The sequence below is a fragment of the Anomalospiza imberbis genome, chromosome 31 (assembly GCF_031753505.1).
Source record: "Anomalospiza imberbis isolate Cuckoo-Finch-1a 21T00152 chromosome 31, ASM3175350v1, whole genome shotgun sequence".
In the NCBI taxonomy this organism is placed as follows: Eukaryota; Metazoa; Chordata; class Aves; order Passeriformes; family Viduidae; genus Anomalospiza; species Anomalospiza imberbis.
In genome coordinates, this window is record NC_089711.1 from 1,833,979 (window position 1) to 1,850,137 (window position 16,159).

General features: G+C 45.8%; 2 protein-coding genes across 2 annotated transcripts in view; one reads left to right on the top strand and one right to left on the bottom strand.

Moving 5' to 3' along the window:
* LOC137463884 (zinc finger protein 271-like) overlaps nt 1–16,159 on the top strand; it is a 515,109-nt gene that overhangs the window by 466,030 nt on the left and 32,920 nt on the right. Inside the window, exon 3 of the mRNA XM_068175266.1 lies at nt 14,797–14,984. Within this exon, the coding sequence (XP_068031367.1) occupies nt 14,797–14,984 (188 nt within the window). The remainder of the gene's footprint in view (nt 1–14,796; nt 14,985–16,159) is intronic.
* Nucleotides 1–16,159, bottom strand: part of LOC137463883 (zinc finger protein 850-like) — a 490,013-nt gene that overhangs the window by 449,813 nt on the left and 24,041 nt on the right. The window lies entirely within an intron of this gene.

Consider the following 16,159-nt stretch of genomic DNA (forward strand, 5'->3'; position numbering starts at 1 on the left):
GCACCCTCTCTGATCTTTCTGCTTTCTCAGCTGAGCACGGCTCTCCTCCAGCCCAAGACATTGCACTTAGGGATACAAGTCCAAGTGGCAGGCGCCCCAATGCTCTCGAGTCACAGCTGAAGGGCTGCATCAGCACAGGGTGTTTGGACTGCCCCACTCCCCCTCTGGTTTTTCCTGCAAATGTCATTGCCCTTTCTGCCTCAAACAGAAGTACCACAGCAGGGCAAAAACAGACCAGTGGGCCGTATTCCAAAGGCAGTGTGGTCTGAAGAGGATGAATGAAGAAGAGCCTTCCCCACTTTCACACCGTGCCAAAGACTCCCTAAGTGTCACTTTGCACCCTTAAGGAACAACAGGCAATTCAGAAGGAAATCTTGAGGTTATTCACGGAGTGAGAAAGAAGGGAATCTTCAAGGTGAGTTGTGGTTTCAAACTTTATTCATTTCCAGTCCTACTGTTCCCTGTCCTATTAGACAATCCTACCTTAACACTAACCCTAACCCTAACCTACAATCCTAGTCGAAGTACATGGTAATGGTCCTGATGTGATTATCACATTCTTGTCTCCTTCCTCTTCTTCACTGAACAATCAGTGGCACCAGGCTGGACGCAGGCTCAGCAAATGTTACAAATGGATGCTGCCCAAAGGAAAAAAAAAAAATCAACAAAAACAAATGAACCATGAGTTTCCAAGCTCAGTATTTCACAGGATTCCTCTGGCTCCTAGAAAGATGCGGAAAGAGGAGCAATGGGACCATCTGTACCCCATCTTTATGTGCAGGACCTTGCCATCACAGGCAAACCTGGCCCAGAATCCCACTCATCCCTTTATTCTGGTTTCTCCATCTTGCTGGGATTTTTGCCCCGCCAGTGCTCTAGAAGTGGTGCTTTCTGTCCCTGGGGTTTCTTCCTTTCAGGAAACTCCAGAGACTCCCATAGGTCCCTGCCTTTGAAAGACAGGCACCGTGCTAATTTCCACAGGGAGACAGAGCAGTGTCTACCTTTCCATGCCCTGCCCCTCCTGTGCTGGATGGCACCTTCCTTCCCAGCAGGGCCAGCCCAGTGGCGCTGGCTCCTGCAGTTCCCTCTCTGCCACACAACCTGGCAGTAAGCCTGGGCCAGTTCCCCTCTGCCCGAGCGTGCCAGGCAGCAGATGGGGCTGGGACAAGTCCCTCTCAGCTGTCCCTGTTTGCGTGCCAGAAACCTCTAAGGGTGGGGTGGGGGGCACAAACCAGAGGCTCACAGTGAGCCCCTCACAGCCCCTCCTGCCCACAGCCAAATCTCTCCAGACTGCTCTGCCAGGACTGGCATCCTTGGGTTCCTCCACCACCATTTCATGGCTCTGTACCCTGCATTGCTCTACTTCAATTCTTTTGCCATTAGATAAAACTGAACACCCCACCAAATTACAAAAGAGGGCGACAGAAACAGAGGACAGAGCGCCTCTCCTCTGAGGGCAGGCTGAGAGACCTGGAGTTATTCAGCCTGGAGGAGAAGAGGCCCCAGGGCGACTTCATTGCTGAGTTCCAGTACTTCAAAGGGGATTCTCTTTCCTACTTCTCAGGAAGTAGGAAAGACCTTTTTTACCAGGCTCAGTTGCAATACGACATGGGATAATATTTAGAATATATAATGGGGATTGAGTCAGATTAGGTCTAAGGAAGAACTTGTTCACTTGGAGCATGGTGCCACACTGGCAACTGGCACAGGTTGTCCCAAGAGCTGAGTTGCATTTAAAAAAGTGATTTTAATTGTTGCTGATCTCTTGCTCTTTGAGTCATGTTGCTTGCTCTGAGTATGGCTCTGGTAGTAAGTACTGAAAACCAATAATGAGTTTGTGGTTTTCTTGCAGTGCATGCAGGTTTTAATGATTATTATCTCCTACATTTATTAAATACATAAAATATGTTAAGAAGACAGCACCTTGTGGAACAATTTCTGATCACGTATAGATGTTCTGATCTGACAGATGAAGTCTGTCTTCTTTTTAAATGGGAATACACTTAGTATTTATTCAATTATAAAATATTTATGGTCTGCAGCTAAAACCCTGAAACTTCATTCTTTAATAGTAGTAATGTCTTTAAAGACAAGATTTAATCTAAGTTACCGATCCCCTTGTTGATGGCATTTGTGTCTCTTTGGCCAGTCAAAAAAAAAAAAAAAAAAGTGTGAAAACATATGTCATCGGGCAATTTTTGGTCATGAAAAACGTGAACTGTGCCTAGACACAAATCCATAGGTAAAGTGGTCACTTTTTATTTAGAAAGAGCTATTAATTAAATGCCAGTACAGTGTTATTTCTGTACAAAATACTTCATGTAGACAAAGGTAAAGTATTTTAGTATTTCTATTTCTGTATTATAGGATACCAGTTTAGTGCTTCATTTAAACATGTTTCTTTTATCAGTGTATTTCACATTTATTGCCCATAAACTCTTGCACTTTTGTCTGGAGAAAATAATTATTGCAGTCTTGCATGCTTAAAATAATGTGAAAACGACCATATCAAATAATGTAAACACTGATTTTCAAGAACTGAAATAAAAGTTTTCCAGTTTGATGTTATAATATATAATTTCACTTAAAATTACTCAACTGGTTAATAAATACGTTTTCTTATATACCTATTTATATGTATACGTATACATACATATTTATGTGTGAGTGTATATATATAAATTTATATATTCTTTGTATACATTTTTCACTTTACGTATAGAAACTTGGTTTTGACTCTTATTGTTATTGTTTGCGGTGCTTGAGGGCTGATTCTGCTAATTGCCAAGTAGATTTTAACTGCAATGGTAGTGGAAATTATGATAGAAGAGGGCAGTTTGGAGGACTAAACCTTCAATTTGTGTTGTGTTTGTGATCAGTTGCATGTCTGTAGTTTGAATGTATATATCTCTGAAGACAAAGCATGTAAAAGAGAGGTTTTTTCCCACATCTGTGCATTTGATTCATGACAGAGATTGTGAAAAATGCAGATTATATGTCTCTACGCAGATATTTACTATATGTATTATGCTAGGTTGGAAAGTTATGCTGTAGTAACATTTTAATAATATAGTAAATGTAGTTTTGTAATTGAAATTAAGCTTTAGTAGTTAAAATAGAAAATATGTGTGTGTGGTATTCTTTTTGCTCAAGAGAAGGAGAAGATAATCAAGAAATTCTTCACACAGAGATAACAATTACAAAAACCACTAAATCTTCCAGAGGAGAGGAATTTATGGCTTTCCTTATCAACAAAAAACCGAACTTCTCCAAACTCGACTTAGACTTCAAGGTGCCTGGGATTAACAGGAATTCCTCAACAAGTACCAGACGAATTTCTTGTTTTAAATAAAAATATGCATATTCATGAAGTGATTTGTGTATGCAACAGGTTACCCCTCTTAAGGAGGGAATTCTCTTTTATCGGGGTCCTTCTCCTGGCTCACTTTTGTCCAGAGAGAGGTACCCAGCCCGGGCTGTAACTTGTTGCTGTTATTGTCTCTTTAATTGTCCTAACTCTAATTGTTTAATCTTTATTACTATACTTGTATTATTTTTTTTTCCATTTTATTTTTAGTAAACTTTTATAAATTTTTAAAACAAGTGATTGGCGTTTATAACAAATGGTAGCAGAGGATGGTTCTTAATACCTCGCTGTGGGTGCTGTAGGAGAATTAGAGTGAGAAGACGCGTCCTGCCCTGATTAGGCAGCCTCGCTCTGTTCCCCTGGTGTGACCACAGACCGCAGGTTACGATCCGATGGACAAAAAGAGACAATAAAGCAAAGAAAAGGGAAAGAATTCCTAAACCACGGTAATTAGCCCCTAAGACCAAAGTGTACACGAAGAACAAAGACCCAAGGACAAGGGAAAGGTAAGTATTTGTTGGGATGGGGTGGATAAGGGGGGATGAATGTGTGTGAATGGGGTGGATAAGGGGGGATGAATGTGTGTGAATGAGAGGCGGGCTGGTTACCCCAGACCTGCTAAGTGAGTACAGTAGTCTCCCATGCTGCGTTTCCGTCTTTTTCGCGAGAAAAGCGGCCAGTACAGAGACGAAGCAAATGATAAAAGAGTGAGAGAATCCCCCCGGGGAGATTGAATTGAATGGGCTGGGTTGAGGGATTAATATTCAAGAGCACCCAGGGTTGCTGCTGGGTTGAGATATTAATCCTCAAGAGCACCCAGGGTTGAATAAGTGAAACAAAAGGTACCTTTACTTGTTGTGTACGCGACGGTGTGTCCCGCACCAACAAGTCCCCTGAGGGTGGGGGCTTAGGCAAAACCCTGCAAAAACTTGAGTGAAAAAGTCTGCTGGGTTGAGATATTAACCTTCGAGAGCACCCAGGATTGAGTAACTCAGGGCCCTTCCCAGAGGCCCAGCGGTACTGAAACCCAGAGAGGCTGCCCCCAAAGCAAGGATGGCTCAGTATCGTAGGACCTTTTAGCACCGCGGCTGCATAAAGTAGTCGTCTAACCCATTCCCCGGGGGGAGGGGGTGTGGGGAGTCCAGATCGGGCAAGGTACGGAGGTCCGAACCCCTGACTCTGAGGCTATCTCTAGGGAAGAGGGATAGCCAAACCTCGGGGAGGTGGAAGGGGTCAGGGTGGGGGCTTACACGATTCACGATTCTCTGGCAACAGAAATCCCTTTGTGTAAGTCTAAGAGGTTTGCTAACGTTTCCTTCCTCTGTGCAATAAAATAAAGGGAAATGTAGAAGTATGAATCGACAGGCCTGAGGGTGTAGATGTGTGTGCGAAAGTAAGTGGAAAATAAAGGTGAGTAAACAGAAATTAGTGGAAGATATGCAATGCAGATTGTTTGTTTTGAGCTAAATAAAAGTAAGTGTGCACGAATGAAAGTATATGTAACAGTATTGTGAAGTCCAGAAGTATGAATGAACAGGCTTGAGGGTGTGAATGTGAGTGAGAGTGAGCAAGAGATAAAGGTGAGTAAATGGAAATGAGTGGAAGATATGTAATGTAGATTGTTTATTTTGAGCTTTATTTTTTTAGAGGGAGGTATATTATGGTGAATGGTTTGTGAGAGAAAGGATTTTTTGCATGGGTAGTTGAAAGAAGGTAGTGTTTAGGTTGTTAGAAAATGTGAGGAAAAAAAAAGAGCATGGAATGAATAGATAAGATTTTGGGAAAAAAAAAAAAAAAAAAAAAAAAAAAGGGACAGAAACCCAGTAAAAAGGAAGAAAAAGGGGAAAAGGGAGTGGAACAAGAGAGAACCACACCACTCGCAGCCGAGCCGCTTGTCCCGGGCCCTGGCTCGCCGCTTGTTTCAGCTCCGTCTGTCCCAGTCCCGGCATTTGTCCCAGGTCCCAGCGAGCCGCTCGCTTCGGCTCCGCCTGCCCCGGTGCCGGTGCCTGTCCCGGTCCCTGCGCCCACCCCGGGCTCTGGCTCGCCGCGTGTTCTTGCCCCGGTTCCCGTGCCCGCGGCGGCGGCTCTGCGGGTTCCCGTCCCGCTGCCTGCGGCGGCCCTCCCGGTCCCTGTTTCGCCGCCTGCCGCTTCGGTACCGGCCCCCGCCTCGCTGCTCGCGGCTGCCCGACCGACCCCCGCCCCATCCTGCCCGGTTTGTCCGCGGCTGGTCCGCTGGCCGCGCCCGGCGGGCTCCCGTTAGTCCCGGCTGTCCCGTCTCTGGCCGCTTCTCCCGCAGCGGTTTTCTCGGCCCCATCCCCCGCGGCTTTGCCCGTTCCGGCTACACTGGGCGCTGCCGCCGCTGCCCTGCCTCTGCCGGGAGCGGCCGGCTCAGCCGCCGTGAGCCACGTGGAGGCTGACCGCACTCCCATCCGGTATCCCCCGGACATGCTGCCCCCTTCAGCAGCTCCGGCAGCAAACCCCGCCCGTGCTCCGCCTCTGGAGGACCTGGCCTCTATGGTATGTCCTCCTCACACCGCCCTTCCTGCCCGGAGCTCCGTTCCCTTGGAAACCGCAGCTCCGGCTCCAAGGAAATCCCTGTCCCTGGAAGATGCTCCTTATAAAAATACTAGAGGTGCAGTTAAGAGGCAGCTTTCTCCTGATTTTTCCTCACCACACGAAAATAAGGCTACATAAAAATACGGGGAGAAAGAAATTGGTCTATTTCCACTGAGAGAGGTCCTGATGGGAGAGGGTTGGACTGGATTTGTGAATGCTCCCCTGACTTCTTCCGAAGTCAGAAATTTTAAAAAGGAAATCAAAGGGATTTTAGAAGATCCCATTGGCACAGCTGAACAACTTGACCAATTTTTAGGTCCAAACATTTACACTTGGGAAGAGATGCAGTCTATAATAAAGATACTATTTTCTCAGGAAGAAAGGGAGATGATCAGAGTTGCAGGCATAAAAGCCTGGAATAAGGAACATCCACAGGGGTCCTCTGGAGAAGAAATAATGCCAACTGAACCTCCGGAGTGGGGTCAGAATAGTGAGCAGGGGAGAAAACTTATGAATGACTATCGCAATACAATAATCAAGGGAATAAAACGGGCGGCACCTCGAGAGCAAAATGCTAAAAAGGCTTTTGAGGCACAGCAGGGGAAAGAAGAGACTCCAACTGAATGGTTGGACAGACTTGGGAGAAATATAAGGCAACATTCCAGAATGGATCCTGAGATTGATGTGAGAAAAGCTTTGTTAAAGATTAACTTTGTGCTTGGCCAGATAATGGAAAAAATTGAAGATCAGAATGACAAATCATTAGATGATTTATTAAAGGAGGCTCAGAAAGTCTATGGCCAAAGCCAAACTAAAAGCAAGGATTGTGGCAGTCACCATGTGAGAAAACAATTACAAGAAAAAAATCAAAAACACACAAACACTACTCCTAGATATGACAGTAGTAGAGACAGGGGAACAGAAAAAAATAAAACCCCAATACAAACCAAATCTCAGGAGCATTCCAGGAATGTCTGCTTTTACTGTAAGAACAAAGGACATTATAAGAGAGATTGTCCTAAGAGAGCAACAGATCTGAAAATCTTCTGAGAGATGAGCAAAGAGGAAGAATAGGGGTGTCAAAGGCTCTATTTTCTAGGGGACAGATACCATCTAGAGCCTGTGATAACTTTAAAAGTAGGTCCCCAAGAAGAAGAATTGGAATTGGTGGTAGATACCGGAGCAGAAAGAACCTGTTTGTTAAATATTCCAAAAGGTTATAGTGTACCAACAGATAATCTAATACATGATTGTCTAGAAATTATCCAGTACCAAACAAAAGTTCGAGAAGACCTTGAAGAACAAGTCCTTTCAGAAGGGGAGATAATTTTTGTGGATGGTTCCTCCAGGTGTCTACAAGGAAAAAGAATGCCAGGGTATGCAGTAGTTGAGGGGAAAAACATGCAAACTATTGAAAAAGGGAAATTACCTTCAAACTGGTCAGCTCAAACCTGTGAATTATATGCTCTAAAAAGGGCACTGGAATATTTAGTACACAAAAAGGGAACTATATACTGATTCAAGGTATGCCTTTGGAGTAGTACATACCTTTGGAAAAATTTGGGAAGAAAGAGGATTGCTTAATTCAAGAGGAAAAGGATTAGTACATGAGGGGCTCATTTTAGAGGTTTTAGAAGCATTAAGATTACCAGAAGAGATAGCTGTAGTACACATTAAGGGTCACCAAAAGGGAGTGACTCCAGAAGTAAGAGGAAATAACTTGGCGGACCAGGAAGCTAAGGATGCAGCAGAAAACAGAGCTGAAAGAGTTATGCTAATATTAACTCCAAATGAGGAGAAACTGGAAATTCCAAAATTTAGTGAAGCAGAAGAAAAAGAATTAAAGGAGATAGGAGCTGAACAAGATGAATCAGGGAAATGGAAACTTCCCGATGGAAGACAATTACTTAATAAAAGCTTACTAGAAGAATATTAGAAGACATGCATCAGAAAACTCACTGGGGTACTCAGGCTTTGTGTGATCATTTTCTAAGGAACTATGGGTATATTGGGATTTTTGGAATAGCAAAGAAAGTAACTGAAAAATGTATAACTTGCCAAAGGATAAATAAAAAGGTAATGAGGAAAACCACATTGGAAGGTCGGAAATTAGCTCTTAGACCATTTCAAAGCATCCAAGTAGATTTTACTGAACTTCCTCAAGTTCAAAGATGGAAGTATTTATTAGTAATAACAGACCATCTAACTCATTGGATGGAAGCGGTTCCCACTGCCAAGGCCACAGCCAACGTGGTAAGTAAAACCCTTTTGGAACAGATTATTCCAAGATATGGAATGGTTAATAGGATAGACTCGGACAGAGGAACACATTTTACGTCAAAAGTGTTACAACAATTAATTCAGACCTTGGGGATAAAATGGGAATTACACACCCCATGGCATCCACAAAGTTCCGGCCGAGTAGAGAGGATGAACCAAACTTTAAAAAGAACTTTAACTAAATTAATAGTTGAAACCCGAATGTCATGGGTACAATGCCTACCTTTAGCCTTACTGAGGATCCGAACACAACCCAGGCCAGACCTGGGAGTGTCACCTTATGAAATGAGGTTTGGATTACCTTTTTTGACTACTCTACATGAAAATGCTACCCATGAGGTAGGGGAAAAGAGTGTTAAAGGATATATTAACACCATTGCAAAAACTCTTGAAAATTGGAGGTTAAAAGGAATAATCCCCCAAACCACACCTTTAGACTTTAAAATCCATAATATTCACCCAGGAGAATGGGTGTTGGTAAAAACATGGAAAGAACAATCTTTAACTCCACAATGGGAAGGTCCTTTTCAGGTATTGCTGACGACCGAGGCTGCGATGCGGACCAGGGAACGAGGGTGGATCCACGCCAGCAGAATCAAAGGACCTGTGGAAGAACCTAAGGAGTGGACGATAACCTCTGAACCGGGTGATATAAAATTGACTCTTAAACGGGGAATGGGTGGTAATGAACTGGGAAGACCCGAATGATCCAAGAAATATACACAGGATCACACCTGACTGGGAAGTAAGACCGAGCTTACATCAGTGGTTTCAAATACTGCCTGGACAAACTTTGAGGTGTCTCTGGTGCCCTCCTTGGGAAGGAATACTGCCACCACAGACAGGAGGATCGGGACTGTTTCGGACAGAAAACTCCTGTATTTTGGCCTTAGCCTGTGATTTATACAAAGAGGAGGGCGAATTACAACCTCAGTGCCACGTAATATACCCTGTTTGATTCACCCAAATACTGGGCATGTTAGTTGGGTTAAATGTAAATGTTTGAATTGTGGGAAAAATTGGTATTGTAGTTCACACAAGCGATGCCCCCATTGCAAGAAGTGTCGAGTGTCAACTAGATCCCCTATCCAAGCAGAGCTCGAAACAACTGAAATAATAACTGTGTTTTGTGGATGGGAATTATTAGTGCCTGTTGAATGGGAAATAGCTGAGGAACAGTGGGAGACCACCGTTAAGGAGTGTCAAAAACGATTTGCCTGGAAATTAGCTAAGAGAAAGTGACAAGAGAAGAGAGGGCAAGACCAGATTGGCCTCTGTAATCGCCACCAAGAAGATCACATACACCTGCTGTGGGTTGCAACCCCATAGGCATGGGAGGTGGGAGTATAAGCCATACTGGACCTCTCCTTTTTCTGTCACTCATTTTCTGTCTTTTCCCTTTTGGGATATTAACAAAGCCATGCTACAGGTGTTACCAGAAGCTGTATATGGAAAGACACTGAGGCTCCTTTTTTATCTCGCACACTCATGTCAACAGTCACTGTTATAACCCATCCAGATTAGGAAACTGCATGCACAATGGACAAAAGTACTGGATTACTGAGAATCTAGGAATAAGTGGTAACAGGGCGGGAAGTGAATGCCCAAAAGGGGAAAAATGGATTTGTTTCACATACACTATTGGGAATAAAGCACAGGATTTGGTAAAAGAGCAATTGATAAACAAAAAGGCTAAGCCGGCACCACCACCTAAACCTGTACCAATCTCACTTGACAATTTGTATACCAATGCTGAATACTACCTAGTGGGATAACGTGTTGGGAATAGAATGGTGGAAAAAGCTAGGTTTCTTCCTGTTATGCGCTACAGCTGGTCTAATATTTCTTCCTTGTTTGATCCCCTGTTTTATTCGACTCATCACCAGTGTAGTTCAAGGCATGCAATTAGTGACCATGGATCAAAAATTGGATACAACAAAAATGGTGCAAAAGATTATGGTATTAAAGAAACAAAATAATATAGAAGACCCCTTTCAAGAAGCTAGATTGATTTATGAAGAAAATGAACAAAAAATGAAGGCTAGAAAGCAGTAAATATTGCTCGAGCCAAAGTAGTTATAAAAAGAAAGAGGAAGGATTGTGAAAAATGCAGATTATATGGCTCTACGCAGATATTTACTATATGTATTATGCTAGGTTGGAAAGTTATGCTGTAGTAACATTTTAATAATATAGTAAATGTAGTTTTGTAATTGAAATTAAGCTTTAGTAGTTAAAATAGAAAATATGTGTGTGTGGTATTCTTTTTGCTCAGGAGAAGGAGAAGATAATCAAGAAATTCTTCACACAGAGATAACAATTACAAAAACCCCTAAATCTTCCAGAGGAAAGGAATTTATGGCTTTCCTTATCAACAAAAAAAAAAAAACGAACTTCTCCAAACTCGACTTAGACTTCAAGGTGCCTGGGATTAACAGGAATTCCTCAACAAGTACCAGACGAATTTCTTGTTTTAAATAAAAAATATGCATATTCATGAAGTGATTTGTGTATGCAACAGGTTACCCCTCTTAAGGAGGGAATTCTCTTTTATCGGGGTCCTTCTCCTGGCTCACTTTTGTCCAGAGAGAGGTACCCAGCCCGGGCTGTAACTTTTTGCTGTTATTGTCTCTTTAATTGTCCTAACTCTAATTGTTTAATCTTTATTACTATACTTGTATTAATTTTTTCCATTTTATTTTTAGTAAACTTTTATAAATTTTTAAAACAAGTGATTGGCGTTTATTACAACCCTCTTCCCCAAAACTTGGTATTTTAAGGAGAGCAGACTCTGCTCTCGCCCAGGGAAGCCAGCTCCCTGAGCATCTTGAAGTGCCCGAGTCCCACTGTCCACAAAGTCCTGGCCTGACCATGTGGAATTCTCCCCACCCTGTCTCCCCAGCCCAGAAACCCCGAGCACGTGTTGGTTTTTCGGAGAGCAGTGAGCACCAAAATGGCTCCCAGTCCCCAGAAAGCCAAGAAAACGGAGGATGCCACGTGGCACCGTTCCCTACCTGGTCTCCTTCTTCCCATGGTTCCCCTCAGCATCCCAAAAATCCTTTCTTTCCCATCACCCCCCCTGATCCTCGTGACACCTTCCCTCCCCCCACCTTACCTGGCACTCCCTCAGCTCCGCCCCTCCCCCCAGGGGGCGTCTGCCGATGTGACGTCACCAGGCGGCCCCGCCCCCTGTTCCCACGGTGGCCCCGCCCCCTGCCCGGGTTCCCACAGTGGGGGTTCGCCCACTGCTCGCCCCTGTAGCCACACCAGTGATCCCAATGCTTCCTGCTCAAGGGAAAAGCAGCAGGGAACTGCAGAGCCAATGCAGGGTCCCGATTTCTCACTCGCCCCTGTCACATATCAGCATGCAGGGCAAGGGGCAGGAGCCACAACTGCTAATTGGAAAGCTTTTGCACAGCAAATAATAAGAGAGATGTGCAAAACACACCAACAGGATGGCCCACAGAGCCCATGCTTCCGGGGCCTTTTAAAGGCCGAACTGGGTGGGACTGTACTCGTCCCACATTATTTAAAACAGCTTTTTTCGTGCCTCATGACGTCTACAGAATTCAAACTGTGGGAAGTGGCATGGAAACAACTGCTGAAAGAGGCCCTCCCAGACTTGCATGCTGATCCAAACACAGCAAAGGATGCCAGTGGCGTGTCAATTACCACTGAGCATCTCCCGGTGAGAGCCAGTGGTCTCTGGCCCCAGTCCAAGCTGCAGTAATCCCTGTGGAAGTCCTTGAGAGAGTCAAAGATGCAGCTGGAAAAGCCTTCTTTGCCCTTCAACCTGACGGCCCTCTCGAGCCATATAGTAAGATCACACAGCTACCATCAGAGCCTTTTTTGAAATTTGTGGAAAGGTTAACCAGAGCTATTGAAATCCAAGTTAGGAAAGAAAATGCAAGGGAAGAAGTTTTAGAGGAAATGGCATTTGCAAATGAGAATGAACAGGGTCAGCTGCAATTCTGAGCTTACCTTTAGAACCCCCCTACACTAAAAGATATGCTTCTAGTCTGGAACAGGAAAGTGCCTCTGAGGAGTGTGGCTCAGGACACCAGACCAAAGCTGCTGCCAAGACCACCACAGAGAGTCGCCGTTGCCAGCCCAGCGCCCATTCCATCAGCACAGCGGCACACTGGGCAGCAGCGAGGACCAGCAATGGTTGACCCCACAAAGCCATGCCTGCTTTGTAAGAACCTTGGGCACTGGGTTAACCAGTGTTATAAACACCAATCACTTGTTTCAAAAATTTAGAAAAGTGTAATAAAGATAACATGGTTATGAAAATAATACAAGTGTTGTAATAAAGGTTACACAGTTAGAGTTTGGACAATTAATGAGACAATAGCAGCAAAGAGTTACAGCCCGGACTGGGTACCTCTTTCTGGACAAAAGTGAGCCAGGAAAAGGACCCCGTTAAAAGAAAATTTACTCCTTAAGAAGGGTAATCTGTTGCATATACAAAACACTTTATGAATATGCATATATTTTATTTAAAACAAGAAATCCATCTGGTACTTGTCAAGAAATTTTCTGTAATCCCCAGGCCCCTTCCAGTCGAAGTCAGGCTTGAAGAAGTTCATTTCTGCTGATAAGGAAAACCATAAATTCCTCTCCTCTGGAAAATTTATGGGTTTCTGTAATTGTTATCTCTGTGCGAAGAATTTCTTGATTATCTTCTCCTTTTCTTGAACTAATTAAAAGAATACCTTACACACATAATTTCTATGTTAACTACTAAAGCTTAATTTTAATTACAAAACTGCATTTACTATATTATTAAAATGTTAATACAACATAACTTTCCAACCTAGCATAACACATATAGTAAATATCTGCGTAGAGCCATATAATACGCATTTTTCACAGTGGATATTTATTGAAGTGCCTTCAAAGGCCACACCCTGGCAGTGCCAGAGCCACAGTCGTGGCTCTGCCCGGATGGCTCCAAGATGGAAGAAAAAGAGGGCTTGTTCATGAGATCTCACATTTTTATAAGTTTTAGTCCATTTGCATACAGGATTTAACTGCCCAATTAATAGCTTCAAATTATGAAGTTTCATCCTCCTTGCTGGCTTGCTCGCCCGCCCTCCTCTTTTCCTGTTGTTTGTGCTTTGGGCCTGAAGTTTGAAGAGATTGTCCTTGACTCTCCAGCTAGAACAGGATTGTTTTGTCTTCACCACCCTGTGAAAAGATCCCAGTAACACTTAATAGAAAGCTAAAGCTGCACAGCAAAACAGAACAGAAAAACTTAAACCTAAGGTATCAGTTGTCTGCTAGCAGACAGGCAGCAGGACAGAGCTCTCCTTTGCTTTTAGTTAGTTTTTAGCTCGCTGGGGCAGGGAAGTTCCCAGGACGGTGGTTTTTCCTTCTTTGGAGCTGTTTAAACCTGCTCTGGACTGAGCACCAGAAGAGCACTGGCAGCTCGCACCTGTGGCGCACCGGGCTGGGCCTGGGCCACGGAGGGACTGATCAGAGATGGAGTGAGCCGAGCTGCAGCCCACGGAGGGACTTTCTGAGTTTGTCATATCTTTTGGAGCGGCAACAGGTCGTATTGTTTACTATTGTTCATTTTCTGTGCTGGAGAATGCTTTGCCTTTTAAATAAACAGGTTTTGGGTACTTTTCTCCAAGGAAATATTTTCTCGAACCGGTTGGGGGAGGGGCCGCTTGAATCTGCTTTCTCGAAAACCCCCTTTGGGCGTTTTGTCCCAAATTTGCCCTAAACCAGGACAGGGTGGTGGGTAGAGGGGGGAGCCCCAAGTGCCTGGACTGGGGGGAGGCTGGAGAGGGGGACCCTCGTACCCCAAAACCCCCCAGCATCCCTAAGCAGGACCCTGGAGAAGGGGGATCCCCAGGACCCATGGGATCCCCTGCAGCCCTGAGACGGGGAACCACCAGAACCCCAGAGGGATCAGACTGCAAATGGGACACCCCTGCTTTTTTGGGTTTTTTTCATTCACTCTTGATTTTTGGAGGTTTTTATGGACACCTGGAGACTTCTGGAGATGGATTTGGGCAGGAGGAATCACAAACCCAAGGCATTCACACCTTGTTTTTCCCCAAACCAGGATTTCACATTCCCAAAATTTGGCTGGATGGAGGAGGAGGAGGCTGCAAGGAAGATGCCCTGGGACACCCAGGCAGGTGAGGAGGAAGTCAGTGCCACTTTCCCCCTCTCTCCTGCTCCATCTCCCAGCCCAACACGGCCCCGGCTGCAGGACAGCCCCGCTGCCGGTGCCGTCCTGCCGGGGATGCACTGGGGGGATCTCCTTGCCCTTCCCTGTGGCACGGAGGCAAATCGCATCCTCTCCTTGTCCTTCCTCCCCCAGAGCAGGAGCTGAGGATGGAGAGCAGGGAGGACAAATCCCCGGGGCAGAACCTCGTGGAAGAGGCTGTTTTGAGCGGCTCCACGGCACAGGAACCCAACGGGGAGGAAAAGCCACGGAGATGCCGCACGAGGAGGGGCTGTAAACGCAGATCACGGGGATCTGAGGAGGAAAGACCCACCCTGGGGCAGGCAGGTGGACAGAGTTTCAGCAAGAGCTGAGAGCTGGTGGTCCATGAGCAGCCTCATGACAGGGAGAGGCCCTACGAGTGCTTGGAGTGTGGGAAGAACTTCAGGAGGAGCTTCAACCTAATCTGCCACCAGAGGATCCACACTGGGGAACCGCCCTACGAGTGCTTGGAATGTGGGAAGGGCTTCAGCCACAGGTCCGACCTGATTGTCCACCAGAGGTTCCACACTGGGGAGAGGCCCTATGAGTGTCCCCAGTGTGGGAAGAGGATCCACACCAGCTCCCATCTCCTTGTGCATCAGCGGATTCACAGCGAGGAGAGGCCGTTACGCTGCCCCCACTGCGGGATGGGCTTCAAGCACAACTCCACCTTCGTCACCCACTGGCGCATCCACACTTGGGAGAGGCCCTACGAGTGTCCCCAGTGTGGGAAGAGCTTCTCAGACTGCTCGTTCTTTACCCGACACCAGCAGAGGCACCGGTAAGGGAAGCCCTGCGAGTGCCCCGAGTGCGGGAAGAGCTTCGTGCGCTGCTCCAGCTCCATCCCCATCAGAGGACCCACATTGGGCAGAGCCCTGGTGACCCACATTTCCTCTGATACGGAGAGGGAAGTGGCTGGTGTTCCTTTTATTTTTTCTCTAATTATCTTTTATCTTCCTCCCTTCAAAATACAGAAATTTGGGGTAAAAATCAACAAATTCATCAAAGGCATCTAAAGCCTCACAATTTACTTGTGTTTTGGGGAATCTTGGATTCTGGGAGACATCTGGGAGGATATGGGAGGGGTTGGAGGTATTTGGTTTAGTGGTCTTTATTTCCTTATTTCACCACCCCAGACCACAACAGTGTCCCTTGGGACCAAGAGGCCATTGTGACACCGTGGGACCAAGGAGAGCATTGCTGCCCTGCCAGACCTCATGGAACCAAGGATCCATGGGGACACTGCCAGGCCCAAGGATCCAAGGGACTTTGTGACACCAAGGGGTCCCATGGAAGCAAAGGGACATTGTGACACTGGGAGGCCTCATGGAACCATGGAGACCATTGGGACACTCTGGGGCCTCATGGAACCGTGGTGACACCAAGTTGGCCGGGAGTGCTGATCTGCTGGAGGGTAGGAGGGCTCTGCACAGGGCCCTGGACAGGCTGGATCCAGGGCCCAAACCCAACAAGGTGAGGTTTAACAAGTCCAAGTGCCGGGTCCTGCACTTTGGCCACAACAACCCCTGCGGCGCTACAGGCTGGGGACAGAGGGGCTGGACAGTGCCCAGGCAGAAAGGGACCTGCAGGGACTGATGGACAGCAGGCTGGACATGAGCCAGCCGTGTGCCCAGGTGGCCAAGAAGGCCAATGGCTCCTGGCCTGGATCAAGAACTGTATTGTCTTGAACCAACCCCAAATTCACCCCCAAATCCCAGTAAAGGGTGCAGCTT